The sequence below is a fragment of the Dicentrarchus labrax genome, unplaced genomic scaffold (assembly GCF_905237075.1).
Source record: "Dicentrarchus labrax unplaced genomic scaffold, dlabrax2021, whole genome shotgun sequence".
NCBI classification, from domain to species: domain Eukaryota; kingdom Metazoa; phylum Chordata; class Actinopteri; family Moronidae; genus Dicentrarchus; species Dicentrarchus labrax.
Window position 1 is genome coordinate 17,962,076 of NW_026136708.1, and position 24,276 is coordinate 17,986,351.

Here is a 24,276-nt window from a genome sequence, read left to right on the forward strand (position 1 = left end):
TGTACTGTGCAGTATGTAGTATTTTACATATATGTAGTCTATAGCTGTTTTTCTGCTATAAAATGTTTGTTATAAACAGTGATGGCACTGATGGCAGTGATGGATGAACACGTTAGATACACACCCACATAATAAATATATATGCAGTTTTGTAAGGCACAGAGCTTGAAGTTAGCCTTAGCCTGTGGGACCGTTTCAGACTACAGATACGTACCGTTCCCACAAGTGGGAAGATGAAGCCGGCCCCAATGCTGGCACGCACATCTCTGATTGGCAAAGTGAATCCAGTGGGTGCACCCTTCTTGTCGGGCATGTGGGACAGGGACAGGTGAGTCTTGGCCATGCATATGGGCAATGAACCGTAGCCCTGGTTATAGGAAAAAGACAACAAGTGGTTAGTGTGTCTGAGTGAAAGTAAGAAAGGAAGTGAGACACTAAGAGAGAGAGAGAGAGAGAGGGGATGAGCAGCATGAGTCCTGTCAGTGAGTGAATCAGTTGTTATTGCAGCAGCAGTGATGTCACCTGTTGATTGTAGTAATCTATCTTGGCCTCGGCCTCTGGAGACAGCTCAATGTCATCAGCTCCATACACTTTCTGGGCGATTGTTCTGATCTTCTCAACTATCGGCATCTGTGGGAAAGACGGAGACACAGACAGGTGGAAACACATGAGCGCTCCAGTCAGAGGGACAGAATCAAGGAAATTAGATTTAGAGAATATACAATAAAGGTTAATAAAAGCCACAGAGAGCAAATTAAATAATTTAACTTCTATTGTTGGACTGCTTCCCTTAGTTCTCCTCTTCTTAAACCCTTTTGAAACATAGGGTGTGCTGCTCCATGGTGTTAACAGGGCCACACACCATATTAACCATTAACATATATAACTTGGATAAGTGAATTTGGAGATCTATCCAAAATTGAGAAATATTTTGTTCGTTATTCCATATTTGGGCTGCAGCTCGTCAGGGAATATCTTTTTTAAATACATCAAACTTTATGGTGCCAAAACTGCGGATCAGGACAGTTTAGATTTCCTTTGCGGCAGCCATAAGACCACAGAGGGCCATCACCTGCCCGGTGCTGAAATCAAGGAACAGCAGCTGGGATTTCCAAAGTAAAGGAAAACTGCAGTTTTTCTGTCTTGCCCAATGTTGGCGTGCTAGTTCACATGGAAAGTATCAGGGGTGGCTGCAGTCACATGCAACATATGCTGTGTTTTGGACTTAAACTACTTAAGTTTAAGGACCCTTGCAACTTACTTTCAGTGACCTTCCTCCTACCCCTACTCCACCTAGCTGCCATTGTGAACTTGGAATAATGTGAAGACTGAATACCTTCAATTTACTCATTTAACTGGACTTATTCTATAGTAGTGTGCAGGCACGTGCATATTGTAAAAAGGCGAACACATACACCAGTGGAACAGGATCAGTTAATGTAAGTCACAACTTCCTAAACTCACTAACTCAAACCAGCTGATATTTCTTTTTTTTAACTTCCACATTCCCTGGCTAGGGTCCCAAAGAAAACATCTTCATTTACTGCAAACAGAGAGCACTGTGACCGTAGGATTTGAGATATTGACAACTGTCTATCATACAGCAATAAAATAGTCATCAAACAGACTGACATGTCTTTAACTACAAACATATATTCCTAAAAGACCCAAAAATATGTTTTGCTTAGTGTTACTTGGATGATTGAGCTTCACTGTGCAGAAACAATATTTGTATATTTATTGATGCTGGATTTTTCTTTGAAGGAAAAGGACTAGATGTAATTTCTAACTGCGTGATTCAACGTTTCTGTGGACATATCAGACACAAATTATTATTCCAAGCTGAATATTTTTATGTCTTAAACACACAACATGCAGTTCTCACCTCTATGTTGTACAGGAACTGGAAGTTGCTTGGCCTGCTGGTAGCCTCATTCACAGCTTGGGCCAGCTCTAGGGAACCCCGCCCGCCCTGCGCCCAGTGGTGACACGGCACAGCGTCAGACGCTCCGCACTCTTTTGCTAGCTGACACACGAGGTCAATCTCTGCCTGGGTGTCTGTCCTAAAAGATCATCAAGGGAAACATTGTTAGCAGGACAAATTATGTATGTAACCAAAAATCGTGATTTTGTGGGCTTAAGGAATGTGTGGACTATCCCATTACTACTGTTAAAAAGGTCCAGTGTGTAGGATTCAGTGGCATCGAGCGGTGTAGCTGCTGATTGCAATGCTCTCGCCTCACCCTGCCAAGCATGTAGGAGAAACTAAAAACACACGACACCCCTATCTAGAGTTTCGTCTGTCTGTTCTGGGCTACTGTAGAAACATGGTTCAACATGGTGGCCTCCATGGAAGAGGACCTACTCTCTCTGGAGAAACGCTTATTATAAAGGTAACAAAAACACAATGATTCTTCTTTTCAGCTGATTATACACTAATGAAAACACACCTATGAATATTATATTGTATTTCTGCCAATAGAGCCTCCTAAATGTTACACACTGGACCTTTAGTCAAAAAATGTACTAAATATTATTTTAGTAAGTTGGTGACTGAAGTTAGGTTGTGTTTTTATGTCTGTGTGTGTGTGTGTCTGCACGCATCTCACTTGAACACATTGAGCGCTACCACAACTGGTACCCCAAACAGGTGTGCGATTTGGATCTGTTTCCTGAGATTGCTACGGCAACCACCTGCAACTAGGCTCAGATTCTAGAGGAGAAACAGACAGAAGAAACAAAGCAAAAGGTCAGAAACATATTAGTGTAACTGGAAAAACTATAAACTGAATCACCAATACAATGTATTAGAGCTGGCTGTCCACCAGAGCACATGATAGCCATCATGGCAAAACTTGTTCAGTTTCAGGATTTCTCACAGTCTGTAACATAGTTCATGGTTTTGTTCATTATTAGGCTCCATCAAAAAGCTAAAATTCTATGTAAATGGAAAAGAATGATACTAATACTGCTGAACTACTAAATATAGCAAGATGCAAAAAAACAACAAGAAAAGAAATGAGTGACTATGTCTGGCTTTCTCTCGCTCCTTGTTTCTTGTCACATCTCTACTGCCAACACGACAAAGGAAGATTAAAATGATTGAGACAATCTATGGAATTTGCACCCTAACAACATAAAACAATGTGTTAGTGTCACATTTGAAATGTCTATTGGCAGTATTCTTAAAGAAAACGAGTTGCTAAAAACCCAAATTGGTACGTGACTCAATACTGAGGACAGTTTAGGGGGGGAAAAAATACTAAAGACCTCAGCTTTTGCCTTCATTGCCAAGCAGTTTGCAGAGATATAATTTGAAGGGTATGACAGGAAATGCCCAAGTCCAGTGAAAGCTTACTTTAAATGGCTTCTCATTTCCTATTTACCAATTTAGCTGGAGTTGTCCAAACAAATTTATCACAATATATGACATTCACCTTGTGAGCAACAATTAGTTTTATTTCCCTGATGTGGTATACTGTTAACATTTAGAGTCATTATGCTTAGTGAGGTATTCTCAGGTCGGTCCACTTTAGCCAGGAGTGCCAAGCCGTGATGACAGCTTCAACTACAGTTACAGGAGACAGCCGAGCCGAGCTGCTGTGGTCCTGCTCGGTAAGCAGAGCTGACCACAGACAACTCGTGATGGGACTGAACTGAAAGGTGTTTTTAAATGTCTCTAAATGTCTTTTGTAGCCTCTACCTGAATCTCTGTGGTTTGGAATTTTATTTCAGCTCTGTGTTCCTGTTTGTACTTTCAGAACTGCCTTATAGTTCACGGGCCTGGACCAGAACAATACCTCCCCTTCTATGGAAAAACCCTCATACAATAAGACTGGTCGTATCCTACTGTGTCCTTTATCACTCTCACATTTAATACTACTATGTCCATAAGTCAAGTCGGTCCCAAGCACATTAGCAGCATATTGTGAAGCTACTCCAAGTTTGACCGCAGTAACCAAACCTTGCACCTTTTTTGGGGGGGGGGGGGTGTGTGTGTGTGTGTGTGTGTGTGTGTGTGTGTGCCTCAGGCTCAGAGCAGTAAGGCCATACAGGTCCCATAAATTCATTTCCCTGGCTCTGTTTTCCCCAGTACTTCTGGTTCTCGTTACAAGCGTCACAATTAATTTATATTGCTTCATTATTTACTCAGCTGAACCTGCTTGAAAGACAAGGAATTCTAACCAGATATGAACGTGAATACGCACAGACATACACACACACACCGACAGAATCCCACCTCCACTTTGCTAAGGCACAAGTACCCGGAAACCACGTGCAAAGGTTCTGTTTGTGCTGTTAATCAAATAAGTGCTTCTAACCACGTTAGTATTTATGCATATAGGCGGGGAATTAAATGTCCGAGTGAACACAGCTGGAGCTCTGCGGCAGATAGGTTGAATACAATCTGAAACTTCCTTTATTGCATCATACACAAATCTCTATAAATGTGTCAATTAATGGCTCATTTCCCAAGCCTTTCCTGGCTCATAGCGCACACACTTGGCCTAAAGGACAAACCCAGCATTAAGGATTTAAGTGATATGGAATATTGTGCAAACTGTGTTGCACCAGTATGTAAGTGTGCAGCAAGTCATCTCCATGCGACTCGTCTAGCCCGTCTACAGAAGGTCAGGGCTGTGAGAGATCCTAAGGGGATGTTGGGAATGTCGAGAGGCCACAAAGCTACACGAAGAGGACGCCGCTCATAGTTCTTCCATATCAGTTCACTCAAAAACACAACACACAGGCACACCACCAAACAGTGCTACGCTAATGAGCACGTGATTGCTTTATAATTGAAGCCTTGCATTGGTCAATGAGTTTAAGTAGCTTCAGTTTTCCTAGAAACATCCTGACCTTTGCAACTAAATGTAATAAAAACAAGCTCAGCCAATTATTGTAACATGATTGGAAGTGATGTCAGGAACCAGAAAACGTTAACGTGTCTGTCAGACCTCCCTCGTGTTTATCTTTATTTAAATCGCAGTGGAAGCACTTATTTTTGTGTATATTTGCTTGAATTTATGTATATATACGTGGCTCGTACCTCATCGATGTACTCTCTGGGAAGAGGCGCGCCTGCTGACACCTAAAAAACGCACAAAGAAAACAAATAATCAAATTATATCACAACCAATGTATTGTGTTACGTTTCTTGGACACATTAATGAATTTGTAATGCAGAACTGCTGTTTTCTTGACTTGTTCTTTTTAATGTTTCCAAGTAAAATCCTTCAAATACTGCTATTAATTGGGGCATTCATTTCAGTTAATGTGACCGATAAATTAATTTATTTATTCTATGCAGATTTCCATAATTGTTTTTAATTGTATGAATCATTCAAGTACATTTCTGGAGGAATGCACTAACATCTGCAGCCCGAGCTTTCAGAAATACAATCTTGTCCTTAAATGCCCCGTTTGTACTTAATGTTTGGAATGGGAGCTTACACTTTAGGTAATCCACATCATTGTTTCCCAACCTAGGCTCTTAGGATCTACACTGTAGGCAAGTCCACGTCCTGTGTATCAATTTGGGGGTTGAGAACTTACATTTGGGCCTCCACCGTGCATCTTTAACGCTCGCACAGTTGCAACCAGCACCACCACATTTGGCCTCAGCCCTGAAGCCCGACACTTGATGTTGAAAAACTTCTCCATCCCGATGTCTGCTCCAAAACCAGCTTCTGTCACTGCGAGGAAACAGAAAGGAAGTTTTTATAAATATAAATACAGATTTTTCCATCTTTTGTTTATGCTTAGGAATTATTAAATCGATGTTTGCACCAAATCACAACTTTAGCAGCAGCACTGGTAAGAAAAATAAAATAGGTAGTGAATGCTGGCATAGGTTTGAGCCAGTCATCTATCTACATTAATCTCTTTGTTTAATACCTTTTCACCTCAAAAACAACTTTGTTCACACACATGAGTTCAGCCAGACATCTTTAAAGAATCCTGTGAATAAGAGGAGAGTCTGACTGTGTTTCTGTCTGAACAGTAACACTGTACTGAGAAATAGGTGCACTGTGAGGGCTTTTTAAGAACAGACAGAGGGCCTCTGATATGAACAACGCTACACACAGGCCTCTTGAACAGGATCCAAACAAAGCAAATAGTCCACCTGGAATGACGGCCTTGTTAAGATAAGGTTTCCTGTTACTTGTTGTGTGTATGTGTGAGGGAGGGTGCGTATATGTGTGTGGCACCACTGTACTAAAACTAGAGGGAAGACTTAAGGTTGATTTCACACCTAACTTGTTTAGTGAGGTTTTAACAACTTCGGCTGTATTTTCCCAATTTAGTGCAGTCTGTTTAATCTGGTGGGAATAATAACATCACCGAAAAAAGCTGGGCTTTCAAAACTGCATCTAAATTTACACTTTATGTGACGTGACATACTTTTTCCATCAACTTTTGTTAGCCGTCAGTTATTATTTATTACAAATGAAGTCCAGTTTGCGTAACAAGCTTCACAAGCCTTTTGTGAACACCAGAAAGGACAAATAAAGCCTTCAACTTCATAGGAATAAAATTAGTTTTGACTTTCTCCAACAAGTCCATATAATGTCTAGACCACTCTACATCCAAGTGATACATTGGAAACAGCTGAACCCGAAGTAACCTCGAACTGAAATGCTAAATTAATCATTTTTGAGGGTATTTGGACCAAATAAACCACAAGTGTGGATGTTATAATGCGGTTTCAGGGTTCGCACTCTTTTTAAGAAATCATTTTCCAGGAAATTTTCCAGAAGTTTTTCTCGACAATTGAGGACAGTTCTTTGCTTTAAACAATATATTTTACTGGTAGGCCGAGCATTGACTTTAACTCCAGTTTTATGCTTCCTCTTTTAATGAGTGTTTCAGGTTCCTTTCGATGCCTGAAAGGATAGCTGCAAATCTGTTCCACTCCACGTCTGGACTAGACTGACTGACATGGCCGAAATTAAAAGGGAGTGTTTAAAACGTTTTTCTGTTCCGCTTCATGTTTGGTTAATCCACTTTGAAGTGTTAAACCGAGCAGCTACCGTTGAGTTTCAAACAAAATATGCACCTAGGTTTATGTAGTCGATCTGAGCAAGGGGCTAAAACACAATAAACATCTATCAGGACAATATAGATTATTTCCAGGAAATTTGGTCATTTTACTCAATTTCCAGGTGTTGCCATGCCTGGAAAACTAAAACCAAAACATGAATCTTACCTAAAAAGGTCAACTTCATATCCTAAGACCAATAAAACGTTTCCAAAATGAAATTGCTATAGTTGCTATATTTATTATTAGTTGCTATATTTATTAGAAAACTGTTGTGCTCGTTTGATACTTGAATCTTAGTTGTTTCAGCAGAGTACTCACTCAACCCTAGTAAACACTAAAAACAGAAAACAGTCAGTCAGAAAATAAGGTATTATAAAAGAAAACAGTCACTAGAGCCACATTCACAGTAAATCCCACTGAAATCAACAAGGAGATTCACAGAGAGAGAGAGAGAGAGAGAGAGAGAGGGTCAAGCATCGTACAGTTACGTAAGAACTACACAATGCTAAAGGGAAAAAGTGTGAAAGGGTGGTTCGGTTTAACAGAGGGTTTTGTATGAATATAATCATTTCATTATTGAGTTATATCCCAGTGGAGCATCAGTTGCTCACTACAACTGGGGAGTGGGCCAAAACTTTACTCACTCTGATCATTTTCCCTGAATTCACGGGGAAGTCCAGCGCAACTGTTTGCACCGGTGCACGTTATCAAATGCAAGGTCTAACCAGTTGCATTCACGTTCTGTCTGTCTAATCTACGTGGGCAGCCTTTGTACAGGACACAGTGACCAACAGCTAATCCTCTTAAACAGTTAATTCAATTAAAAAGGATAATAATGAAATGTGACTAGGAAGCATGTCGGGAAACAAATTAAATTAATGTGATATTTATGTGTACGCACAGATTTAATCTATATAGCGAATGCACACTTTATCGAGTGTCGTTAAGCTGTCACGGACACAAGAATGATTTGTATCAGTTTTATTAAAGACGATTATGTTATTGATTATAGGTGGCAAACTCAACAAAGAAGAAAATGACTAAATATATTCATTGTTTTTTTTAAAAGAGAACATTATACACTGCAGCTTATTGTGCTTGTGGCTGACACTTGATGAAGCACGCCTCTCCGAGGATTTAGTGAGAAAACAAGTGTTTCCAAGAAGAAATGTGTCACTCTGCTGTGTGCGGTTTCTCTGCATTACTAGTAAAAGTATGATTTATTTCACCAGAGACTCAAGAGTGAAAAGACTGCAAAGGAGGAGAGACAGAAAGAAAGAGAAAGCAAGTGAAAATTCAATTAGAAAGACAAGGATATCGTCTGGGGACGAGAAGAAGAGGAGAATAGTGAAAAGGAAACAAAAAAACCCTATTTTTTATTACTTTACAGTTTCTGGGAATATAAATGACAATGTTGATTTTAAGCAGAAATTGTTGTGGTGGTGGGGGGGGGGGTTTGGCTGCATCGTCTCTATCTTAACAAGTCTCTTTGTGCAAAGAGCAACAAATAAAGCCTGAGGGATGAGCACAAGAATATAACTACACTTTTGACCGCAGGCTGCTGACAGAGTGCAGTGTTTCTCGTTAGTGCCACACTTGAGATTCGGCTCTGAATACTGAACCAACCTGCCAATGAAAATCACATTCTTAGGTAAGGGGATTTTTGGATATTTCCATAACTCCTGTGATCTCCCACAGACTGAGCCCAGGACAACTCATGTCACAATAAGGCCGAGCAAAGCTATACAAAAACAAAGAGTATATAATGACAGCGAGTCCGACGTGGCTTTTACACCATGGCATTACACCAAGCAGGAGAATGACCCCAGAGGATGTCATGAGGAAACACTTGCATGCTTCCTGTTCTGTGCGACAACCTTGAACTGTCCCGAGAGCAAGAGGGGGAAGAAGAGGTCGACGTTGTTGCGAGTGAAAAGAGAGCAGAATGATGTAGTCAGAGCACTGGTATCAGCACCCCTGCCAATAAAAGCACTAATAAAATGGCTGGAAAGTAGGCTACATAAACATGACCATCTACTTCCCGTTAGAGCTTACCACAATAAGCCATGTTGTACTTGTGCTATTGATTATTTTCATTATTGTTAATCTGTTGTCTGTTATTATTTCAATGAATCAATCCTCCACTATTTTGCAGACCCTAAGGTGTTTTCAAATAGCTTGTTTTGTCCAACACAAAGATATTCAATTTACAATGATATATAACTTAGAAAAGAAACAAATATTTTAATTTGAAAAGGCCCCTTTTTCTGTACTTTTTTACAATCTTAAGATGTGGAATCAAAAAGCATGTATACCTTGAAATGTTTTAAATATTGAATGAATCCTAAATTTCTCAGAGGCTGGTTCTGTGTTGGTATGACCCAACTTTTGTATGTCGTACTGGTGACCAACATACAAACACATAGATCGATAAAACATTCAACCCACGTCTAATAGTACTTTTAGACTTAAGGTTTTTAAACCAAGCATAATGTAAAATGATGATATTCTGGAAATTATAAGGTTTAGTATAATTACATTGAATCATTTAAGTGAAACATGTGCACCTAAATGTGGTTAGTAGTTATAAAAGCCACAAGAACTAAATGAAGAGCCGAACTGAAAAAGAACTGGAACTCCTGTCACTTCTCTAAAAGCCCAAATGATGTGTTACTTTAGGTTTATGGGCGGCTTTGCAATGTGGGAAATCTACAGTATCAGCGGGTTATCGACATTCAGTACAGGTAAAGTACAGATACAGTAATCCCTCACATCTGGAATGTGGAATTCAACCCTCAGCAGCCCTTTCCAGTTTTTCTCCATTTTAAGTCCAGATTCCAAAGTGACTTGAAAAACCCACAATAATACAGAGCATGATGAAGCATAGCCACGACTGTTCATACGCCCGACCCACAACCCCCACCGAGTTCACCAAGAGTTCATGTTCTTCCCTTTGCCATGAGAGGAGCTTCCAGAGATAACTAAACTGAACTATATATTACTTACAATAAGGTGTGGTTACATCAGATTCAGTAATTCCAGTTTATTACAGTTTTGGTCTAATTGTTGTAGTTCTGGACATTATCTTATAATTATCCTGACTTTTTCTATAATAACATTGCACTCATCAAGTTGATTGCTGAGATCTGGGAATGCAGAGACAAAGACAAAAATAATAATGGGGAAAGAAACAATCAGGCGATCATTTCGTAATCCTAATGTTCCATATTGTAATTCTGTCATTTTGCCCAAACTTCCCTTGGAGGGCCAAAGCAAACACCTATTGTATTGTTAAGATGCAAAATGGTACTAGAATCCCAAGTTCCCTAAATCGACTGACTTCCTGAGTGTCACTCTGTTTTCACTGTGCTCAGGTTGTAATAATTACAGACACTTATTATAACTAATTACATTATCAGTTTGTCTTTGCTAGAAACATCTGACAGGCCTAATTGAAGCTTCTGGGCCACTTTGAGCAGCCAGGGTCTAATCTCTACACACAAACTGTATTGCATACACATCTGTCCTAGCGAAGGGATCCCTCCTCCCTGGCTCTTCTTGAGGTTTCTTGCTGGGTTTTTCTTTATCTAGTTGAGTCTCAGGATAAAAGGTGTAATATGCTGTATAAATTGTAAAGCCTCTTGAAGCAAATATGTGATTTGTGATATTGGGCGATATACATAAAACTGACTGATGCATTTATTGTTTTAGAAGCACTTCAGTGGAAACAAGCTATAAACAAGCAAGCATCTGCTTATTTACAAATCAAAACACACATGAAGCAACACTAGCATTCATTTGGAGTTGTGTTTCTGGCCTCCTGGCATACATAAGTCCATAGTTGGTTTTTAGAGCTTCTTTGCTGAAAAAAAACTGCCTGCTGTGTCTGGAAACAAGGTTGATGGGACCAGTGAGAGTGAACCAAAACAGTAAAGTTCTGAGCAGTGAAACCAAAACAATGAGCTGAAAGTCACCACCTACAGCTGTGGAGAACTTGGGGGGATGGTTTTCTGTGTGTTTGTCACTATGAGCGACCCCTTTTACATCACACACACACATTTGATTTATTGTTAATATAAAAATATTAATTAGAGCAGATTTAAAAAGAACTGCAGTTAGCCAAACTTATCTAGGAGAGAAAACAAGAGCAAAATGATAAAATGATTACACAAACAGTCCGTCCAGTTTTCCATGCGTAATGAGGGATTATTAAAGTCCTTTTGAGTGCGCTTTCCGTTTCACCTCCAAATAAAGGCGTTCAGACAGTCTATCTAAACTAACAGCGTATGGTCTGACAGCTCACTCCTTGTCCTGTCAGACTTTGTTAGGACGTCATCATGTTTCACGATCTTAGCAATTACTTTGGTGAGTACAATGTTTTCATAACCAGTAAAAATGACCAAAAAGGAAGAAAAGAAAAACAGGATTATTCTTTAACTTAATTAAAAAACTAGATCAAACAAAAAGATGACTAGTTGTTCCAGACTGTATGTGCAGAAATATTAATTTTCCTAACTCCGCTGTCAAGTTACTGTTCTTTTATGTGGTGCCAGTTAAAAGAAGTCAAAGTTTGTAGCATCAGAGAAAATATCTTGAGAGAGATGAAGGGAGCGAGGGGGGTCGAGGGGGGGGTACATGCATCCCAGCTGCCGAAGGAGGAAAATAGGAGGGAGGTCGAGTTCCTAGCATACCTGAGAGTCAGGTAACAAACACACAGACAGGGAAGGGAGGGTACGAGATGGACAGATGGAAAACAAAGCGGGGTGTAGAGGTGGAGGTATAAAACGCATACAAGGCTTCCTGATACTCTGCTCCAGTGTTGTGAAACCCAACTCTCTGCTCACGCTGCCTACACATTTGCCCAGCTCACAGATGACAGCCTGTCTCATAAGGAAAACCCCCATCTCACAGCGGGAGTGGCGTGTACATCAAATGCACCTGACAAACCCCACAAACTCAACAACACACACTCGTACATTCCACACATATTTCTGCAGCCAAAGTAAATGAAAACAGAAAGAGAGCAGTGGGAAAGATAGACAGATAAAAAGGGAAGTACTCAAGTATGCTTTGACGTTGGAGGGATTAGTGTGGTTTACTCTAAAGCATTCCAGGGGCTCTTAAGATTATCAATCAGCTTCCTTCCTCTCTGTCCTGTGTTTTTTTACGCAATCTTTCCACCAGTTTCCTAGAAAGTTACGCAGCAGCAAGACATCACAGCAGCACACCAGTCGGTCAGAGGCACGTAGAACAGAGCCAGAACCAGAACTGAGATGAATGTAGGCCAAAGGTTATAACAGCAGGGGAGCAAGCTTAAGTTCACGACTGGAGTAAATAGTAAATTTTACAGTACATTTATTCTGCCCTGCTAAGGAAGAATATGCCTGAAATTCCTCCACATCTGGGTCTGTCATCTCCAGAGGTGTTGTGGCTGTGCATCTGCCTTGTCTTGTGTAAGTGTGTGTGTGTGTGTGTGTGTGTGTGTGTGTGTGTGTGTGTGTGTCTCATCTGTATGCTTGGACTGAGTGCACTTACCCACAAAGCCGTTCCGTCCAACCAACTTCAAAGCCAGCTTGTCCGCCAGCACCGAGGAGTTGCCATGGGCGATGTTGGCAAAGGGCCCAGCGTGGACAAACACTGGCGTACCCTGCAACAATCGGAGGGGCACACAAACATGCAGGAGGAGTTGAGAAAACAGCGTAACCCAAGGCAAACTCACCCGACCAAGTTTCAATAAGGGCTAACCAGCTCTTTCATACTACGTTAAACATCTTTCAGAAACACCCAGGATAAATATTGAAGTGTGGATGCTCTTTGGTTGGCACTGTGTGTCTAAACAGTAGGCACAAGTAAAGAGGTACTCGACTGGCACGCCAGCCGGACTGTGGGCCAGGCTTCCTTCCCCCTGCTGATTTGGCCGGACACACACACACATGAACTAAAAGAGCACATTAAGTGTCTTGCCAGTACAATTACTTTTAGATGATATTTACAACACAACTCTGAACAATACTGCTATAAACATATCATATGCTCAGTATAGATACATTAAATAAAGGTGAAAAGGTATCATTTTTAAAAGCAGAGTTTTGACAGTGAGGCCTCGTAGTTTAAAATGTTTATGCTGAATTCAACCTTGCTAGTATCATGAGTTCAGAAGATCTACCTCTATATCTGGAATAATTACTTAAATCTTAAAATAAATTAAACATGGGTCGAAATATGGTAATTTCCAAGAGAGAAATTAGCTCAAGCAGAGGATGGAAGGCAGTGTATGTGGACATGTATCCATATTTAGGAGTACTGGGGAAAAGTTGCTCATAAACTAAACCAAACAGTGCTGCAACATTCGTCCTGAATTATTCCGAGATATTTTGCTGTGAATGCAGCTTAACAAGACAGGGCATCTAAGGGTACAGTTGCCAAGGAAAGGTCTACTCCTCAACATCACAATGCACTCATGACAGACTTTAAAAAAGGAACTGAGAAATCTGAAGAAGAAAATGCCAACTGACCCATTGTTACACTGCATGTGAATTCCTTGAGTGGGAGGAAATGGGAAGGATGGGAAGGACTTGCATGATTTTCTAAGCTTTTGTTTGCATACCTCTCCCTCTGCTTGCATAAACAGCCTCCCCTCGGAGGACTAAATCAGCCATTCAACAAGGCTCTGACGAACGCTGCCGCTTGTCTATTTGTCTCTGTAAACTAGTAGTACAGATTATCATCAGCAGCATCTGACTGCATCAGAAAAGGAGAAAAAGAGGGCACAATATAACAACAACACATCCTTCAGTAGAGATATCGATTCAATCACACGTTCATTTGTTTATTGCAATGGACACACGTCATACATCTCATGGGTTTCCATGTGTGTTTGCGACTCCTGAACTTTAACTTGACCCACTTCACACCTCAAACTCTTTCCACATCCGTACATGAGGGGAAGTGATTCAGGACATTAAATGGTGATGAAAGTGGAAATAAATGAAAAGTCGAGTCAAGGGTGTCACCTCTTCAACTGGTGGACAGGAGGATTATGAAAACTGGAGAAACGACCGAAAACAGGAAGATGGAGATCATGTCACCGTTTCCTCTTCTTGTGCATCTCCAGTGCATCTGTCCACTACACCAGTTGCAGACCAGTTGCACACCAATAAAATGTTCCCAGTCTAGATTTTCAGACAAAAATTCAAGCCTGAGAGCCCCTGACTGTCTCTCTATGTTATTGTCTGCCTTTCCCTGGGAAAGATGCATGGAGTTGGTTCAGTGAAACTCCACGTAGACAGGATGTTTGAAAAACTCACAGAATGACTGAGGTCTGCTTAACAGACACGTACATAGCGAGTGAGTTCAAAAACTATCCCTCTTCCTCTTTGGCTACGTCCCATCCAAACCCTGCCTCATCTGAAACAACACAGAAATACATGCTCTAACACACACACTAGCTTCCATATACCAACTCTGTTCTCTCCTGCCTGTGTTCAAAACACGCAATCACAAGCGATGAGGGCATAAAGGGCACAGGCGGTCAAGCTCGATGGAAAGTTCTCATGGAGCTTTGAGGCCCAATCGGTCCCAATTCCAGGTCCCTGACCAGAATCACAGGAAACCCACACAGGAAATGGTTTCACACAACAGGGCCGCAATGCTTCCTCCAAAAAAACAGAATGTAACCAAATCTCTGCTGCATGCAGCACTCCACCCCCTCTACACCCTTCAAAACACCCAGTCTGTGTTTATTTTCCCCACCCAATAGCCATGTAATCAAGCTTTCTGTTCAAAACCAACAAAAGGACAAACAAACGAAAAATAGCCCTACAAGAAAAACACAAAGCTGTTAGCAGAAGCATGACTGCTAACATTGTGCTCCTTGTAAACTGTAATGACTTAAATCAGACCAACAGGAAATTACACCAAACAGCAAACCCTTGACCCACCACCCAGTGTCTCAGGCTCAAAGTGAGAAATGCCCACAGTGAGAGTGTCTACATCAAATATAAACCTCCATGTACAGACTCCAGCACAAGACACCACAATGATAGATAAAGATAAAGATGAAGAAGAATGTTTTTTAGTTCACAGTCCTATTGTATGCCTACTCACACAATGTGCACAGGAAGTAAATGATACCATCCCCAAGGTTAATTAAAGTCTACATCGTCATCCGTTAATGGGCCAGCTTTCTATACATCTTTCTTTCTTTTAAGTGGGCTTTGGCTGTACCATAAAAAAGGTCCAAATATTAAGACTATATGTTAATTCAGGCTATTAAATCTCCAGTCCTCCATCCATCACTTTGAGGATTTGGCTTTTTCCTCTAGCACAGGGACAGCTTTGGGTCACTGATGGTATATGTACATGTGCGCGTTTGTGTCTGTGCGATCACGTCCATTTGTCTTACTGTAATGTCTCAAAATCAGAATGAAAGCCAGATGTTGTGCGAGCACAGTTGTGACATAAGTCGTCACACCAGATATCAAACTGTTTCCATGAGACGGTATGAATCTGGATGGGCTGGCCTGTTGTCTGACAGCTCCACCTGCCCTCTACACACTGCTAAACTGCTATTAAGATAAAAACGCCAGGGGAGGAAAAGGTCAATCTATCATCCTTTCTTAAAAGCTCTCAGCGGAGCACTCTCTCCTTCTTTCTTTTCTCTTTTGACAGCTGAGGTAGAGGTACTGCAAGTCTAGTGCGCACTTTCAATGTCCCTGTGGACTGCCAACCTATTTATTGTACACGATATTCACCAGAAGACGCTCAGTTGAAGAGGGTAATGACTATTTAAGTAGGGTCATGTGCGTGTCTCACCTCGAGGGTCTGCATCATCGTGGGCTTGATGGCATCTTTCATTAACACCGCCAGAGCTCCACTCACACCCTGAGAGGGAGGAAGAAAGAAATATGAGGGAGGTGGTTGGAAACAAGAACAATTCATCAGGATTCAGACAGACATTTAACCTCACTAATGCAAACAACTGATATTTATGTAAAGAATGGTTAAATGGTTGTCTACCACAGGAGATGAATGGCACTACAGCCCATTTGTAGGTCTCTCTCCTTGCTCTAACACTGCAATTTAAGCTTTCTTTAAAAAAATATGCCCTGTCAGCAACCTGAACACACATATACTATACACCATATTCTCACTGGGACTGGCTCTGAGGTGTGGTGATGTTTTTGCATCCAGACTAATCAGAAAGACTAGTGTAACTTTATAGGGGATCCTCCTCTACGGCTCTGAAACAACACTGCAGTCTTCTGTGGGAAACCAGAGCCAGCTGACCCCACAGATGGATCTAGTGAGAGGTGCAAAAACTCTGCTTAACATCGTAATCGCAGGTTACACCTACATTAGACATGTTTTTTTTGAAGAAGCAAAGTGGTGGAAGTGGGGATTTGGACATTTTTAAGCCGCGTGTTTGACACATAATTGCAGAAAGGGAAGCAGAGACTGAATGATGACAATGAGGAGTCGTGTTTTGTACGTGTGTCGCCAAAAAAAGATTCCATTTGGTACTAAATGTGATGTATGTGTTGTTGTGATTCCCTGGGTTGGAAAAAAAGCAGAATTCACACCAGCACAGGTTTCCCTGCCAAAAATGTAGGACAGTTTGATACGTAACACACCTAAACTTCACACTCGCATGATAATGACAGAGAATGTTATCATTTATCTGAACTGAGGAGGAGAAAACTGGAATTGACTGAATAATTTGATTGTGTGAAGTCTGAGATGTAGTCATGATAAGCCAACAGGGAGATTTGTCAGGTTTAAAATTCCCACACTCTCCGAATCAAAGGACCACACAGTAACACACACCAGGTCCTCTGCAGTGATGGGCTGTCCGGAGCGGCTGGTCCCCACCACCATGCGGGCCAGTCTGTTTTTCATGTCCTCCAGGCTGTCTGCCAGAGCCAGGATGGCCATGATCTCGCTGGCCACTGCAATGTCGAACCCGGTCTGGAGTGTGAGAAAAGGAAAATCATACACAATGTAAACCACAAGGGCAACAAATTGAAGTACTTGTTCAGTGGCGTGCAGCTGGTGGATCTGTGAACATTCAGTGTGATGCAAATCGATGTGTTTATACTAAAGTAAATGTGGCTGTTTAAAAAAAGTGGTGACTGCTTTGTAAAGAATAATAATTTTGAAAGTTAATGAAACGTCTCATCCCTGACTCACATTATAAGACCACAGTGTGGGAAGAAAACTGGCAACTTTCCACAGTGACTGGCAGACAAGAGATTATCTACACACCATAGTCACCAGCTTTATCACATGGGCAAGACAATACAAGTCTTATGAACACGACCTAGTTTTGGAGTGATGACTTAGGATAAGAAATTAAATTATAAACATGTTGAACTCATTTTTGATGTAGCTTTCTGTATTGATTTATGTCAGACTAACAGAAAAAGAGACTGAGAAAACGACTGAATGTGGGCTATCCACAGGGAAGAATATGGAAAACCAAAGTAGTCTCCGTTCCACGTCACCACAAAAAAAAGAAACATAACTTAAACCACATCAATCCACCAAGGAACACAACATTTCTATTCCCATTCCCAGTGATAATACCCTGAGGGGCTATAGTGTATCCAGTGCTAGAGGAAGGTGGAGGACAGAGGAAGGGAAAGGGAAACAGAATGGATGAACTGATGGCTTTAAATGTAAGCATATGCTAAACTAGCTCAGAGGCTGTTCCAGGTGTGTGTGTGTGTGTGTGTGTGTGTGTGTGTGTGTGTGTGTGTGTGTGTGTGTGGAAGGGTGGGTCATTTTTCTCCTTCTTTAAACATTTGCTTTCACTTAGGCCTGCTTGCTTCCCATTGAGGTGAAGTGTTTATTTACAGGATTTCATTCAGCTGTCATTACTACAGACATATGGGTGAGATACATCTGGGCTTTATCATGGAGAGAAGAGGGGATGAAGCAGAGAACGTCTGTGTGTATGCATGGGAAAGTTTTAGTGTACAAGTACCTAAAAATGCAGGCATCTCAAGCCACCGTAATAATAGTACTAGTAAGATCAGATAAATGTTAATGCCCCCCACCAGTAAAGTCTTTGTGATGGAAACCCTGCAGTTATATCAGTGTTTGTCAAACTGAGACAAATGAGAAAATGTTTGCAATGAACAGGAATGTAAAATACTCCAAAACTGATACTGCAGAAGCATTCATATTCTGGTTATTGTATATATACACAAACTTAGCAGGTGGGTGAAAAAACATTTTAAAAAGAACGTCATACATTCAGAAGAAACAAGATTGTGAAGGCATGAATGCTGCATACCTCTCTTATCATGCCTTTTTCCGTGCTTGCCTGTCCAACTGTGATCTTCCTCAAGAAACGGTCATTTGTGTCAACAACTGAAAAACAAAGACAAAAACTTTGAGCATGGCAGCTGGCATAGCATTAATGACAGGCAAAACCCATTAAATATAGTAGTAAAAATATAACAATATGATACCTCAGACACACAAAAGATTTATGGCTTTATGGCCTGAACCTGACTGACTGTAAAAATCAATTTTCACACCTTGTTAAATAGACACAATATGCAAATGTGCACCCGCAAGCTCGCACATACACAAATAAAACCCAATAACTGACAAGAAGAGAGATCCTTATCTCTTGTTGTGAGTAGGTGCTGACACACTGAAAGTGCTTATGCTACGAGGGATTTGCTACTTAAAGTTTATTCACTCAGCACTTAGCCTATTCTCTGATAATGTGGCCAGAAATGAGTTAGTCTGTGGTTATACAGGAAACCATGCTAGTCAAACATTATCCTTGTGTTGGTCTGAAGGGGAAAGACATAAAAACATGGTTTGTGTCATGAGCAGAGACACACGGTCACACCCATGTAACATTAGGTGGTAAATGTGTTTTTAATCTCCAGGGTTCGGCTTTTAAGAATGCCCTCTGGAGCCACTGGAGTAAATACCACATCAGTCATAGCAGCACCCGGCTGGTCGTTCTCACTGACAACTTTAAACCAACACATCCACCACTGAGGTTACTGTTCCCACTCCTAACATACCCACATTTATTATCCTGTGACTCTTGAGTGCAATACTTTTACACTGGATGCGTTAATTCAATATAAATACAAGGGCCAGAAATAGTTGTTTAGCTAAACTTCACTGAGGAGAATACCAACACATTGCAGTGAAGACTTATTTTAGAATTAGGAAATCCAGTTTAATTCAAGATTGCATGTGACATTCCTTAGTCGTGGCACAATAAAAATGTTTTTTGGATCATGGGATGTTTGTCAAAGCTTTTCTCTTATAAATTAGATTTGTGTGATAGTCATGATATTGACTTTGATCATGTATCTGGTCTTGCAGAAAATCCTACTGGGTGTTGTATAACAAGCATTTTCATTTAATTCTCAAAGGAAATTATTTTGTGAAACATGAAATCAAACATAAAATTTCATATAATTGTTCCACCTAAAATATCTCTAACATTAGTATTTTAGTAAATAACACATCACGCTGCCTGTTATGTGGATAATACTGGCACTGTGTACCAGCAACGACAAGGTAAAAGCTTTTTGCTGTAGTTTAAATATGTGTAAAGATGAAGCTTCAGTCTATGCGTTTGTGGCCAAACTACGTGGACCAATCAACATCCTGTACTGGCGGTGATGATGGTGGATGGATAAAGGTTAGCGTAGATGCTGCTGGATTCAGTTATATGAGAACTGGAGAGCAAATCTTAATCGAAAGAAGAGCAAAGAACGACACTGAAGACTTTTATCGATGGAAAAGATGTTTTCGCTGACTTCAGTAAGAGTTTGACTACATTATATAGTCCGTTGATTTGATTGGTTAAAACTGTGATAGACGGTGACAGTTCTTCCAATCACCTGCCGAATACTTTTTGAAAGCGACTGCCCTTTTCCAAACAGTTTCCAGCAACAATTTCCCAGATGGTTCTGTGTGACAAACCCTCTGGTGCAGTCAGGTTAGGTTTTATGTGAAGAAGCAAAGAATGACAGACTGGATCAAGAAGCAGTTCAAATCCTACTGAATATTTCATACATACACGTCGTCCTTCTGCAGTTTGGTCTATGGGGAAAAAAAACTACAATAAAAGGCTGAATTTCAGTGGTATTACCTTTCAGTGTTAGAAACCAGAAAAAAGATTTACAGAGTGATTTGCTATAATTCTATAAATACCTCTCTGCCAGGTGATCTTGGAAGGGTCAAGGTCAAGACGGACAAAGGTGCTGACTTCCTGGGGGGTGAGAGATGCCGGGTCTGTTTTATTGATCCCTAGACGCTGGAATCGAAGAGAGACAGAATATTAGAGCAGAGTTTCTCAAACCTTTTACACCGCGTACCATAATGACCAACATTTAGATACAGTAGCCATGGCCTGCCCTATTGAGGTACAGACAGTGGACGCACAAGGCAGGTTTATTCCTAGTCAGGAGATTATACATTGTTGACTCTTTAACACAGCTCTCACACAGAGGAAGGTATAACTAAACATGGATGTGCACTACGTGTATGAACGTGACTACGTAGCAGGCTGATATTCAAACAAAAATATTACAGGAAAGGCCAAACCAGTGGATTAGAGGACCATCTGTGCGTGTTTCTGGAGAAGTTCTGCTTTAGGTCCACATGTGCCCACATTTCGGTCCCAGCTGTGGCACTACAGCTATTATCATTAGATATTTTATGATAATCTGACTAATTTATATATTCTGTTTTAGTAGTGGATTTTTTTCTTGCTATGTCCTTACCAGCTGGACACATTATCATCCTGGCATTTAAAAGTGAATCTAGAATAAATGACTAAGAGGCCATCAGCTCACTGTCAGGTTTAAAAGGTTCACTGGGAAGTGCTCTGTTAAAAAAAAAAAAAAAAAACAACCACACACACAACTCTCACTCTATCCACCAAGACCAATAAATATTTTATAGTCCTTTTAACTTCTCATCCCAGCTACTTTAATACAACAGGACAGACAACAGACTTATGTTCAGACTTCTCCATCCTATGTCTACAACATAATTTTATCTGTTTGGACTTTATTAGGCGTTCTTCATCAACACAACATAAAACAGCATTACTCACAGACATATAAACACATTCATGAGGTATACACAAGTATTTGGAGACGAGGACATAGTGGAGGGAAGGAGAATAATTTTAAGGTAGGCTCACTGAGGCCCCCTAGTGGGCAAAGGCATTTTTTATATAACAATTCTTTTGGCTCATAATGATTGATGACACTGGTGATTCTGGCACTGCAGTGTTTAGACTTACGTTTAGCCTGGAGATCTGGATGGGTGAAAATCTTCTGACTCCATTCACTGAAGGGACCAATCTATTGAAAAGGGCCTATCGGGTAGAAGACAAAACAATTACGTTAAATATATGTGTGCATATCATGCATATAAAGTATATTTAATTGCACCTTGGAGGGCAATTACTTTTTCTTTTCTTGAATAGATCACACTGAATAGACAATCACACAAAAAAAAGCTGCAGAGTGATGTCATGGTTGTGACTGGTAAATGTAATTGGGACATAAAAGGCACGCTCTTACATAGAATAAGCTTAAAATTAGGTTTCCCAGTGAATACTTAGTGTTAGATTGTAGTATGTTCATGTGTGGTGAACCAAAATCAGGACTATAAACCTAATCATATACCGTTGTCTGTTGTAATTTATATTTATGCAATTAATATCTGGAATAATCACATAAAAATTTACTAAAATACTTAATTAAGAAAGTCACTAGTGATAATAATTAACAAAATACAGAATAAAACACTGAGAATAATAAATTTAAACAGCAAATCACATTTGGAATTTTCTGCTAAATCAGATTTATCATTATAGTACCATCCAAAATAACAACTTCCTATTTTTGGTGGAGTAAGAATAAGTTATTAGTGAGTGACATCAAGACACGGTCACCTTGTCTGATTGCGTCGCCTCATGGAGCATCCTGGCATCGATGGCTGCTGCCACCAGGTTATTGGCAGCTGTGATGGCATGAATGTCACCAGTCAGATGGAGGTTGAACTGAAAGAAGAAGAATAAACAGAAAGAGAAAGAAAAAGAAAAGCATTATTACTGTAATGTTGGTGTACACACTGCTGGTTTGAATGGCCCCAGTGGAAATAAAACCTCTAACAAAGCCATGGTCTCATGTCCCCTAGGTCTTTAAAAATATTATGACACATATACTTTCTTTTTGGCAAGAGCCCTTCGATTTAAAGGAAATGAAACATTGTGAAGAAGTAAGAAGAAAAAGGAAAAGGCTGAAAACAGCTGGTGTTTTGGTTTGAGAAAAGGAGGCTGTCTTATTAAAGGCTATGTGTCGAAGCTTCAAAACCCCAAGTCTCCTTCCCTCTTCCCTCTCCCCCCTCCCTCCCTGCTTTTACAGACAGTGCCTTTAGTCACAGGCAATATTATGGCACAGCTCCAGGGGTTGCGTGTGTGCGTGTGTGTGCATTGCTATGTTTTCATGCAAACTAGTGTGAGTCTCTGCATGTCTTTAGTTCTTTGAAGACTGTAATAGTCCTGCTAGGGAGCACCGAGAGTGTCTGTGTGTCTTACCTCCTCCATAGGGATGACCTGGGCATATCCCCCTCCTGCAGCTCCCCCTATGCACAAAGAAGAGGTAGCACAGTCAGAGGCAGACAAACAGGACAGGGACACACAAAGGAGGAATGCTGAGTGGACTCTGAGTGAACTACCCCACCCCTGCACAAAATGTAGCAGGGTATGAAATGCTAGCCTCATGCTGGTAAAGATAGCTTATCACGCAGTTACTTGATACATTCCTAACTGCTGGTTTGGGCGCCTGTCTCTGGCCACGTCCAAATCCCACTCAATATATTCAATTGGAAAAAGAAACAAGAGGTTCATTCCAAAATAACACGCACCATTTGAAACAGTTTGGCATCTTTTGTATCATGAAAACACATCTACTTCAAGAATGTAACTGCAATTGTATCCATTGGAATAGTTTTCTTACAAAATAGAGTTTTAGAGTTTTGAATATCTTCAAAAGAGCACAGAGAGGTCAAAGCATACTTTTCAGACAAGATATGCAAGTTGCAATTCTGCACAAGGAGGAAGAAGTATTCATTGCTGACCTTTAACCCCGAATGTGGGTCCCTGGGAAGGCTGTCGGAGACAGGCGAAGGAGTTGAGCTTAAGGTGGGCAGACAGGGCCTGGACGAGGCCGATGGTCACTGTGCTTTTACCTTCGCCCAGTGGGGTGGGAGTTATACTAGACACACAGAAAAAGACAACACATTTTTTAGTATCTTATGGTGTGCAAAATAAGACTGGGTCAAACAACTGGTGCATATAATTGCAAATGAATATTCAGAAATAAACCACAAACTGTGTCCAATATATCTCTTTAAGCTAATACCATAAAGGAAGCCAGGATAGAGTGACTGCTTGGCCCTTTTTTTTGGTTTTATGTCACACAGGGGCACTAGAGAGCACTGAAGGAATATGACAATTAAGAAGAAAAAGGATTCAGGCGACTGCTAATTCATACTCACCCAGCAACCAGTACATATTTCCCATCGGGCTGTGTGTGGAGGCGGTCTAACAGGGAGAGTTGGACCTTAGCTTTGCTCCTGCCATAGGCTTCAAGCTCTTCTGGCAGCACACCAATCTCTGCAGCCAGTTGGTCCACTGGCTTAGGTGTCTGAGCTCTAGAAATCTCTATGTCACTGATGAACACAGAAAAACATGACTTTCAGCACTCAGATTTCATTTTAAAGCGTCAGATATGTGGACAATGTCTGTTACAAACCACACTCCCATATTCATATAACATTCAAGTGTGGTGCAGGTGCGACTTAGAGAACAGTATGACATGAGAAACAGACCCTATGTCCGGGTAGATGTAGTTAAACACAACACAGATAGTGGTCTATACCTTGGTACAGGGGTCAGGGGCTGCAGTTTGAGGCTGCGCAGATGCCAGGGTCGGTACTGCTGCTCCTGGAACCACCGACTGCAATTATGCACCACATTCTAGTAGCAAAAAGGAGGGACGGAGAGAACAAGGTAAAAAAGACATTGAAGACAGAATAGAGGGAAACCAATGGGGCGAGAACAGAGGCAGAAACAAAGAGACAGACCTGTGTTCTATAAGCTGCTGTGAGGTATCCTAACCCAGACTTTGAGAACATCTCAATGGCATCTAAAACAAGAAATAGTATGATTA

At 40.8% G+C, this 24,276-nt stretch overlaps 1 protein-coding gene across 2 annotated transcripts in view; it reads right to left on the reverse strand.

Annotated features, from left to right (window-relative positions):
• mthfd1l (methylenetetrahydrofolate dehydrogenase (NADP+ dependent) 1 like) overlaps positions 1 to 24,276 on the reverse strand; it is a 38,346-nt gene that overhangs the window by 8,070 nt on the left and 6,000 nt on the right. For both annotated transcript variants that reach the window (XM_051409304.1, XM_051409305.1), the window contains 18 exons: positions 24,191 to 24,252; positions 23,986 to 24,083; positions 23,603 to 23,776; positions 23,183 to 23,319; positions 22,641 to 22,687; positions 21,996 to 22,103; positions 21,339 to 21,413; positions 20,240 to 20,342; positions 18,342 to 18,418; positions 16,871 to 17,011; positions 15,860 to 15,928; positions 12,581 to 12,692; positions 5,557 to 5,696; positions 5,051 to 5,092; positions 2,610 to 2,713; positions 1,886 to 2,063; positions 523 to 630; positions 215 to 367 (listed from right to left, as the gene is read on the reverse strand). In XM_051409304.1, the coding sequence (XP_051265264.1) occupies positions 215 to 367; positions 523 to 630; positions 1,886 to 2,063; positions 2,610 to 2,713; positions 5,051 to 5,092; positions 5,557 to 5,696; positions 12,581 to 12,692; positions 15,860 to 15,928; positions 16,871 to 17,011; positions 18,342 to 18,418; positions 20,240 to 20,342; positions 21,339 to 21,413; positions 21,996 to 22,103; positions 22,641 to 22,687; positions 23,183 to 23,319; positions 23,603 to 23,776; positions 23,986 to 24,083; positions 24,191 to 24,252 (1,928 nt within the window). The remainder of the gene's footprint in view (positions 1 to 214; positions 368 to 522; positions 631 to 1,885; positions 2,064 to 2,609; positions 2,714 to 5,050; positions 5,093 to 5,556; positions 5,697 to 12,580; positions 12,693 to 15,859; positions 15,929 to 16,870; positions 17,012 to 18,341; positions 18,419 to 20,239; positions 20,343 to 21,338; positions 21,414 to 21,995; positions 22,104 to 22,640; positions 22,688 to 23,182; positions 23,320 to 23,602; positions 23,777 to 23,985; positions 24,084 to 24,190; positions 24,253 to 24,276) is intronic.